The sequence below is a fragment of the Quercus suber genome, unplaced genomic scaffold (assembly GCF_002906115.3).
Source record: "Quercus suber isolate HL8 unplaced genomic scaffold, Cork oak 2.0 scaffold_56, whole genome shotgun sequence".
Classification (NCBI taxonomy): Eukaryota; Viridiplantae; Streptophyta; class Magnoliopsida; order Fagales; family Fagaceae; genus Quercus; species Quercus suber.
This window is the reverse complement of record NW_027069521.1, coordinates 910,535-921,249: the sequence shown is the minus strand read 5'-3', so window position 1 is coordinate 921,249 and position 10,715 is coordinate 910,535. Positions and strand designations below refer to the sequence as shown.

General features: G+C 36.9%; 1 protein-coding gene across 1 annotated transcript; it reads left to right on the top strand.

Moving 5' to 3' along the window:
- The first annotated feature begins 2,026 nt into the window (after positions 1 to 2,026).
- On the top strand, positions 2,027 to 5,359 carry LOC136067040 (SEC12-like protein 2). The gene is made up of 6 exons (XM_065772267.1): positions 2,027 to 2,155; positions 2,259 to 2,379; positions 2,829 to 2,945; positions 3,042 to 3,109; positions 4,864 to 4,975; positions 5,061 to 5,359. Exons 1-6 carry the CDS (start codon positions 2,122 to 2,124, stop codon positions 5,074 to 5,076), a joined length of 468 nt encoding a protein of 155 aa, XP_065628339.1. The 5' UTR covers positions 2,027 to 2,121; the 3' UTR covers positions 5,077 to 5,359.
- Positions 5,360 to 10,715: the final 5,356 nt, after the last annotated feature.

Genomic DNA, 10,715 nt, shown 5'->3' with positions numbered 1-10,715 from the left:
AAGAAGAAGAAGAAGAAGAAGAAGAAGAAGAAGAAGAAGAGAACTTGGAGTAGTTCAAGTTGCTGTGCTGTGAAGGTGCTAAGAAAGTGATAAGAATGAAGAGGCAAAAGTAATCAGGTCACAAGTGAGATGGGGAAAGTGAGAGAGGTAGGTGAGATGAATAAAATGAGGGTATTTATGTAAATTATATCATTCAGCATTTTTTCCTCCCAAATTGGAAGGATAAAAAAATGTGGGCTTGGAAGGATTATTTTCCTCCTTATTTTCTGTCTTTCTTTTTTTCTCTCCTGAACCAAACAATGGAAAATGTCATTTTCACCATATTTTCCTCTTTCTATTATCCATCCTCCTTGTTTTCACCTCAACCAAACATACCCTAGGCAGTAAAAGTTCCTTGTCCTTCTTCACGAAGGAGTGTTTTGTTTTTGTCTTTCTAGGGATAACAAGTTTATCTCTAGAGCTTATGGTTTTTTTTTTTTTGGTGGGATTAGGGGAAGCAATTTTTTGTCTCCTTTTGTGTGCAGTTCTTTTTCATTCTTTCTTCCAACTTGTCTTAATGGAGGAACTAACAAATACTTGGTGAAATATATTTCTCTCGGAGAGGGAGGATTCAGGTTTTACCCTTCGAAGTGATCAGCGATCTCAGAAGTTCATCTTGAATCTTTGCTATTGGCATGGCAAGCTGAGTCACGATGACAAGAGTTGTGAACTATGAATTCAAAGCAAAGGCACCTTACGGGTTTCAAAACAACAAGTTGGTCCATCACTTCGGGCTTCTCCACACTGTTTAGCAAGGAAAGGTGTAATCGTGGTGCCTGGGATGTTTGAGAGGACCTCATCTCAACCTGTATGGAACGAAAAGGAGGCTGTCGACAATAGTGAATCCGGCATGGTAGCTTTGACTGAGAGAGGCGGTGATGAAATGGTGCAAGAAAACATTGAGACAATGCAAAAGGATGTTACATCAGTTATGAAATCTGAGTTTTGTGGAATTGATTCCTCATTAATCCTAACATCACATTCAAAGCTGGCGGTGGTTTCAAACTCTACAACTATTATGGAAATTTCTGAAAGTCCGAAATCCCAGCCAATCATTAAAGAGTCCAGCCCATTTAATGCACCTTTTATTTTGGTTGTGGAAGTAAAGAGTGATATGTTGGCAGCAAAAATAAGTGATATTAAAGCAGCATTACCCACGCATGATAGCTCACCAATTATTGCTCCTATTAAGTCTAATTCCCAGCAATCCCAATGGTAAGTGTTTAATGCGATCAATATTCCAGACAAGGAAAAACTCTTTTTTTTTTTTTTTTTTTTTTTTTTTTGGGGATTTGCACTGACTTGGCTTCGATTTGCGCCGAACCGGTCAGAATCGGGTCGTATCGGCTAAATCGGATCGTATCGGTCGGTGGCCAAAACTGACCGAAATGGCCTTCGGCTGATTTCATGCTGGAACAGCCGAAATCAGCTTTGAATGAGGCCAAAACATCCTAAATCTGTCATTCCTCAATTTTATTCTGAATATTTGTTGCTTCTTTTGTGTTTTCTTTTTTGTTTTGTGTTTCTTGCCTTCTTCTTTCTTTGTTTTGTGAACCAAGGCCATACTAATGTGTTTTTTAAGAATATTTTATTAGTAAAAATATATAGAAAATAAAAATAAAATATTTTTAATAATTTTTTAATCGTCACACCCTGCCGCACCCGCACCCTATTTTTTCAAAAATTGCCGAGTCCCGCACCCGAATCCGAAAATGCACCCGTGCTTCATAGCTTATAAATCGGCCCGAAACGGGTTGAAAAATATAAGTCCAAACATATTTAGAGCCAAACTATGTCCTTTAAGAAATTCAAACAAATTTTTTATTTTAAACTTTTAATAATCTATCATATTATGATCTGATAGAAACTTGATCTTACATGATGAAATAGATTTTTTTTCCTGCATATTATTTTATACTAATGTGAATTGCACGGGTATAATAATAGTACATCTTTTAAAATTGTTCATGACTTTCTGTGATTTGATTTGATAAATCTTCTATCATCTGGATTGAACTAATAAGATTTGTTTACATACAGGATGAAGTTTTCTGCTTTTGTCGGTTCTCTGTGAGTAATGATATGAATCAGGTTCTATATATTGCTGCAGCGACAGGTGAAAATCAGACTAGATGCCATCCTCCCAGTTTTTGAAAGAAGTGTTTACCTTTTACTGCACTGTTTCATGAGCTGACCATTGTGATTATTAATCTACATAGGTAAAGGTGGAAGCATTGTAACATGGGATACAAAAACATGGAAGAGGATAGGATCAAAGACTGTAGTACGTGATACAATTTCGGCCTTCAGTGTTTCACCAGATGGAAAGTTCCTTGCCTGGTAAAAATTTGATTGGCTAGTTTCAAGTTCTCATGGAGATGAATTTTCACCTTCCTCATGATTTTATTTTTCAAGTTTGGTATCTTTAATAGATGCAATTGTGCTTTTTATCCCCAACAATCCTTCCATCTAGAGTTTTCTACAGTAGAGAATTTATGTCACTATGGTCAATACTTTGAGAAAGAATATAGCTTACTTGCTTTTGAAGACATCCTGCAATGGTTTTTGAGACCATTGGCTTAAGGGAAATGGTTTATTATGACAGCAGTTGTTGCTTCCTTCACCCCCACCCCCACCCCCACCCCACCATTTTTTCCCGTGTTTGCAGTCTTGAAATGGCTAAAACTTCCTTTATTTTTGGTTCACAACAATACTTACTGTGCATGTACAAACTCTTACAATGCATCTTCTTGACCACTTAACATTTCCTCTGATTGGTTGACTTGCAGTGGGACAACTCAAGGTGATGTTTTTATTTTAAATTCAGCCAGTAAGCAGGTTCAGACAGTTGTTAGGAAAGCCCACCTTGGCTTTGTAACTGCACTTTCATTCTCGCATGACTCAAGGTTGTAACATACATATCTGCATTTTACTTCTTGATCACAATTATGCTGCAGCTCTTTCCTGCAATTAATTTGACAGCATTTAAACTCTGAATGCAGGGCTTTGGCATCTGTATCCCTGGACTCAAGTGCAAGGGTCACACTAATTGAGGAAAAGAGGGAAGCTGGTACATGCCTCACCCGATTTTTTGATCTGATTATTTAACAATGTATCCATTTCCTGCTACATCAAAAAATAAAAAAAGAAGTATCCATTTCCTGCTGTTGAGTTGGCAATGGCTTACCCTATTGAAGCTGTTGATTGACAAAACCTGGCCTGTGCTCTCATTGGGCCCCAATGGGCTGTGACAGGGCTGAAAACAAAAGTATGAGGAGCCAAACATAACTTTGCTTCTGAATTTTTTACAAGGGTAGAAACTAAAATATTTTCAGGGGATAGAGGAGTATCATTTTGTTAAAGTACGTAAGTAAAAACACTTGTGAAAGGTTAAAGAATGCAAAATACACTCTCAAAGGGTATTGAGTGGAAAACACTACCTCTACTAGAACAATAATTAACTCATGCATTGGATATATGCATCTTGTCTTCCACAACATGCGAGCCCTACAAAAAAAACATGCGAGCCTTACAACTATGTGGGACCCACATGAAGATGCATATATCTGGCACACAGGACAGGATACTGTCTATTACTTGAAAGGGATAGAAATTGAAGTATTGAACGTCCAAAGGTGACAAACTAAAACTGTGTGCTTGGGCCTTGAGGGCAGGGAATGACTTGCCATCCTGAAACTGGATTCAGATCTTCTAGATTTCTTAGGGTACTCTACCAAATAAATTTCCTTAAATCTTAATCATTCTTTAATAATTTAATGGTTTAGATTTTGTCATGTTAGCATTCCACTAACAGTAATCTTAATTGTTTTGTTTGCAACGTTATTTTATTATTTTAAGAATATTGTGAGTGGAATACTGACATGGAAGAATCTAAACTATTAAATCATTAAAGTATAGTTAGGATTTAAGGAAATCTATTGATAGAGTACCCTAAGAAATCTAGAGGATCTGAATCCATAGTACTATATGTGTTATTTTGCATACTTGTTTCAATTCATGATGACTTCTTGGATTAAATGCAAACTTAGGTCTCTAAGTGTTAGGATTGTCCTTGGGCCAGTCATGGCTTCAGTTGAAAGGATTGTTGTCTAAAGAAGTTGATATTGAAATTGAGAAGAACGAAATGAATCCTGTTTAGGAAAAACAGAAATCTAGGAAGGTATCAGTGAGAGAAAATGATAGGAACCCCAATTTATGTCATATGCCTTGTAATCTCCTCATAGTTGTTGTAATCCCTTTAGTTAGTTAGTTGAGATTAGGTTGAGTTAGTTAGGATTGAGCACATGTACCTCATTTAACACAGCTTACTCTCTCTTAATCTCTCTCTTTCTCTATGGAGGTTTAGGTCCCCTTGAAGTGGCCTACAACTACTATTACCATTCACCATTCTTACTCTTCCACAATTCACATTCATATTCCATCAAGTTCTTATCAGAAATATGCTGCAGGGGGTTCACTACATTAGGCATTTCCCCTTGAGTTGTGTCATCATTACTTAAGTGGTTTTTTTTTTTGGTTTGCATATTTCTCTTTTAGGGGACACCACTTTGTGACTGATTCCCCAACAAGTTCTGTAAGACATAGTTTTCAAGCCAAATGTGCTTTATTTAATGTAATTTGGACTCTATTGGCCTAATAAATTTGCTTGCCCTGTTGAATAGCTTAAACATCTTTGCCATGGACATGATCTATTATGTTTTATTTACCTTTTTGTTGGGGGGCAGGGGTTGTTTGCAGTTCTTTCCACTCCATTTAAAATTATCCTGTGTTGATTTGGGATCCTCATTTTTTTTTTTTTTCCAGGAGAATTGAGCTTGTGGGTTGTGTTCGTCCTTTTACTTGCTGTTGTTGCTTATTTTATGAAGAATCAAGGAATCCAGCTAGGGGTTACAGTTCTGAAGATCTTTAAGAGCTTGTAGGGTAAACTTATCGTGGAGTTCTTAAAATTCTTTGTGAAACGAGTGGAATAGATTTGTCACATGGGATTATAAAAATTTCAGGGTAGAGTTATCTTAAAGAACTTCAAGAATCCTACTCTTCTCGAATTGGACAATTCTATGCAGGAGAACAGTCCGCTTTGGAAGGCACAGTATTTTTAATGGAAGTGTTGTTTTGGCACTCTCTTCAGTTCTATACACGGGCTGTTGGAGATTTCTAAATTTCTAGTATTGTTGTTTAAAATGTGAGAACTGTGGTTTAAAAAGTGTTGTGAAAACACATGTTTATAGTATTTATAAAGCAAAAAATGTATTTGGTACCGTGTTTCAAATAAGATGCTTCAGCGTGTGAAAAAACATAATTGTGTGTTAGGTTTTTTTTATTTTATTTTTTTTAGCATAGTACAATTTAATATTTTTTTTATCCTCAATTTTCAAGCTTGACCCATCATTCTCATCCGAGCTCGGTGACGCAATCCATTCATTTTTAAGCCTCTCTCTTTGTCTCACTCCCAATCCACTTTGTCAGTCTTTCACTCAACCTTATTCAAACTCACCTCCACTATCTTGTTTCCACCACCAATCCCTCTTCGAACTCATATTTTTTCTTCCATTCCCAATCAAATCCTTGCCACTATCAAGACTAATCTTATCAAAAAACCTCTTCAATGTGCTTGCCTTATTGACACCACCTTCAGGCGAAACCACCATTGCCACATTCTCCGGCGAGGCCTCCGAATCTAATTCAATCTAATATCCTAACCACACAACTCTCTGGAGATCGATCAACAATAACATCATCAAACCCAGTGGCCACACTCTCAGACTCCTCTAAAATCGACCTGTTATCCTCAGTAACCTCAACCATTCTGTCTTTCTTCTACATAAGATCCTCAGTCTTCAATCTCGCCAAACCGAAATCTCCAATCTTGGCCTTAAAATCAGCATCTAACAGAATATTATTGGGGTTGATATCTCCATGAACAACAGGTGGAGAACACAAATGGTGAAGATAAGAGGGACCCCTTTCAATATCGACAACAATGTTGAATCTTTTTGTCCATTCCGTAAGCCCAGCACATTTCTCGTCAAGCAAGGCGTCTTGTAAGCTACGGTTAGGCATTTACTCATACACCAGAATGAGTTTCCAACCACGACAGTTAGAGGAGAAGTCGAGAAGAGAGAGGATGTGTGAGCAAGAGAGAGGGGAAGTGATGGCTAGAAAGGAGAGTGGTGACTGGAGGCGTTGGGAAGGATTTATGAGAGAGTGAAGTCAATTTATGTGTTGTCTAATCAAGTGGGCCCCATAATTTTCAACATATTTACAAAAATACCATTGAGTAACGATGTTTGAAAACTGAAAATTGGTAAGAGGAGTTTTCTAAATTTAGTGTTTAAACGCCCTAAATTGAGCAACGTAACTCAAAACATTCCCATGAAAAACACCCTTACCGAATGCCTTTTTTTTTTTTTTTGCCCACAATTTTCTGTGTTTAAATACAGAAAACTGTTATTCAAATACTCTAACCAAACAAGCCTAGTAGTCTTAGTTACCCTAGTAGCATGAATCTAGTGGTTGTTTTTTTGAACCTTTTGTTTTTAATTCATGTTTGTTATGTACTTCTTAAAATAAATTCAATGTCTGTTACTGAAATCTTAAGATTAATACAGCATTTGGCGCTTTCTTAGCAAGATTTTTTTAATTCTAATCATATGATATCACTGTCACTGTTAATCAACATTTTTTCCTTTGGACATATCCTATAAATTTTCTTCCAACCTATATATGTACAATAATATGCACTTCAAAAGTGATTCTCCAAAAAAAAAAAAAAAAATGCTCGATTTGGTAACATGATGCATTTGAAGATTACCCTTGAAAACTGCTTTCAAGTTTAGCAATTCTCATTTTTTTTTTTCTATGATTTATTCTGACTATTTTTATACTCGTCATAAGGTCTTCTAATTTAATTGAGATCAAAGTTAGAACCCCCTTATATGTTTTTTTCTTTTTTCTTTTTAAGAAAATCCATTACGTGGTATGAACATTTCCATCTAGTAAAACACCTAAATTTTAAAATAGAGTCATGTTCATCAAATTACACAAATTCTATATTTTCAAAATTTGCAAAATGCTATAGTGCTTGTTTAAAGTCATCCATTGTAGCTGTTCTAGAAATATTTATTCATTTATAATTTTATATTCACTCTCTGTTTGTAAGAATGGGCAAGGGCAACCACTGTCTCCTTGGATGGTTATTGATGGATAACCCTTTTAATAGATATCTCATGAAGAGGATGCTATCGTGTCGACTAGAATTTAGATTTGAGCAAGTAGTGGGTATGCTTGATGTAATCTTTGAAGGCGACGGTATATATAAAGAATTCTTTATATTTGTGTTCTTTTATTTTTTTATTTAAGAGTTCATTATGTGATTTTTCCTTCTTTTTTGAGAGAGTTTCAACTAGGACTGTCCACCCAACCCGGCAAACCGACCAACCCGAGTAACCTGCCCGAACCCGAACCAGAAACTGCCTGAACTGACCACTCCGACGTCGGTTGTGGGTTGCCGCCCACGGAACCCGACAGCTTCAGGTTGGTTGGCGGGTTTCCTCCCCAAAAATCGAGTCACCCGACTAGAGCATAAAACCAAAAACCTCCGGTGATATTCGAAGGATTTTCGACGAACACTTACAAAATTTGGTGGCATTTGGAGTCCTTCGGCGAAGATTACTTGAAATCCCATGAGATCCGACGAGATCCGGCGAGATCTAGTCCAAATCCAACTAGATCCAACGAGATCTCGTAGAGATTCGGCCAGATCTCATCGTGATCTGGCCAAAATAACTCTCTGGCGATACAACTCGAAACCCGACGATACAACTTGAAACCCGATGAGTCCAGAACCGACCGATCCGACTAGCACTCCGAGTTGGTTTCGGGTTCCATTTTTACCCACCTGAAAGTTTCGGGTCCAGTCCTGGTCGGGCACAAACCCTACCCGCGGACACCCCTAGTTTCAACCTATATCATCCGCTTTTGATGATAACTCTTTATCATTAATCTAAGGCACCAATCAGTTTTTGATGTAGGTAGGGATTGAACCCAGATGATTTTACCTTCTTAATAATAATAATAATAATAATTAACTTCATGGTAATAATAAATGAATCTTAATAATAAAAAAATTTGTAAAAAAGTAAGGGAATTTGCATATTTCAAAATAAATGCAAAATTATCATCTCAAAAGTTAAAACTCAAATAGTTTTTGGTAGAATGAATCTCTTCAAAATAAAATTGTATTAATATTTTTAATTGAGTGGTTTTAGGATTACATATTATTTCATAATTTTTTTTACCATAACTTTATTGCGGCATACATGAAGGGCTCATAATTTTTTCTTTACCACTCATATTTCTATCTCATCACAATTTTTTTTTTTTTTAGAATACTACATATTTTTAACAAGTATATAAGAAGATAGGAGAATGTTTTAAAAAAACTAACAATGATATATATTTAAAAAAGTTTAACTCTTTAATATATGTCACATGCTTTAAACATTTTTAAGTTGGTACTTGGTACTATATATATATATATATATATATTTTTTTTTTTTTTGCCTTTTAAAATTTGTAATAAAATTCCATCTTTTAATTTCTAAAAAAAAAAAAAAAAATTCCATCTTTTAAACTTTGATCATCCAACCGTTCACTTCATCCTCAGCTTCTTAACTTTCCCTTTCTTCAGTTTTCCTTCACACACAGTGACACAGCCACAACCCAGCCCAAGTCTCGAAAATCACCAAGCCACCAACACAAAAGTATACTCCACTCTCATAAGCTCTATAATGCCATAGTTAACAGGCCTTAGCTTTCACTCTCACACAAAGACCCCACCATGATTTCCTCAACCAAACCCACAAAACCAAGCAAAAAGTTCACATTTTTAACAAGCATTTCTGCTTTGGTCGCTCAGCATTAGCAGCATCATCATCGTCTTGTTCTTCTGCTGCAACAAGAGAAGAAACATGTTTGGAATTGTTCCCTGTGAGAATAATATCATTTACATAAAGAAGGAGATAGATGATAGAACCCTTGGACTGAAAGATGAACAAGGAACTGTCAGCAAAGGAAGCTTGAAATCCCAGATGAATTAAGTGAAAAGTGAACCTCTCAAACCAAGCCCTTGGTGCTTGTTTGAGACCATAAAGTGACTTGTGTAACCTGCAGACATAGTCAGGGTGAGCTGCATCAACATAGCCTGGAGGTTGTTGCATGTAGACTTCCTCCTTGAGGTGGCCATAAAGAAAAGCATTTGACACGTCCAGCTGTTTTAATGGCCAATTACAACTGACAGCAATGGCAAGGACTAGTCTGACAGTAGCTGGCTTGACCACTGGACTGAAGGTTTCTGAGTAATCAATACCAGCTTGTTGGTGAAATCCTTTTGCAATAAGCTTGGCCTTATAATGAGCAATAGTACCATCACTGTGAAGCTTGATCTTAAACACCCACTTACAACCAACCAGGTTAGCATGAGGAGGAGTAGGAACTAAGGACCAGGTTTGTTGTCTCTGTAATGCTTGAAATTCTACATCCATAGCTGCACACCACACTGGATACTTGGAAGCAATCTTGTAAGAAGGTGGTTCAGTGTGTGTGTAATCCAGCACAGCCTTATAACATAGCTTAGGATTTGGTTTAACAATGCCACTTTTGGATCTTGTTTGCATTGGATGTTGGACAGGAACAGTAGGAGCAGTAGGTAAAGGGGAGATGGTAGATGAAGAAGTGGATACAGGTATAGGGATAAATGAATCAATGGAGGAAGGAGTGGAGTTGGAAATAGCAGGTAGGGTAGGTTCAGATTGTGGTGTGACTATAGGAGTAGAAGATTGGGAGAGGTGAACATCAGTTGCATCAGAATTAATATTAGCAAGTGGTGAGGGAGTGGTATAAGAATTATATGGTCCTAATAGGGAAGGTTGATTAGAAGCATGAAGATAGAGGAGATTGGATAACCAGAAAGCATTTGAAATAGCAGAAATTGGTGAGGAAGATTGACTGACAGAAGGTAGAGGGGTGGAAGGAAACTTTGCTTCATTGAACAGAACATGCCTAGAGGTATATATGTGGTGAGAAGAAGGATCAAGACACAAGTACCCTTTAGAACTAGTGGAGTAACCTAAGAAAATACACTCCTTGGTTTTGTGATCAAGCTTATGACTAGAGTAAGGTCTAAGATGAGGGTAGCATGGGATAGGTCTGGGGAAGCAGAATACAACTTAGACCAGGGAGAAACAAAATTAAGAACTAAAGTAGGAAGCAAGTTGATTAAGAAAGTTGCACTAAGAAGAGCATAGGACCAAAAAGAAGTGGAAATAGAGGCCTGAGGCAGTAGTGTGATAGTGGTTTCAATGAGGTGCCTGTGTTTCCTTTCAATAAGGCCATTTTGTTGGGGTGTATATAGACAAGAGACTTGATGGATAATGCCATGTTGTGACAAAAAGGACTTAAAAACAGTAGAAGTATACTCCCTACCTCCATCAGATCTGAAGGTTTTTATTTTGGCAGAGAATTGAGTTTCAACCAAGGCTTTGAACAAGATAAACTTGGAAAACACTTTAGACTTGTGTTTAAGAGGGTATAACCAAGTAAACCTTGTAAAATGATCAACAAAGATAACATAATACCGAAAACCATTGATAGATGTG

Bases quoted from the DNA above. Each gene is read 5' to 3' on its own strand.
- LOC136067040 (XM_065772267.1), top strand. From the start codon at position 2,122: ATGAATCAGGTTCTATATATTGCTGCAGCGACAG. The intron at 2,156-2,258 runs GTGAAAATCAGA...TAATCTACATAG, and splicing joins ATATATTGCTGCAGCGACAG to GTAAAGGTGGAAGCATTGTA. The intron at 3,110-4,863 runs GTACATGCCTCA...TTTTTTTTCCAG, and splicing joins TGAGGAAAAGAGGGAAGCTG to GAGAATTGAGCTTGTGGGTT.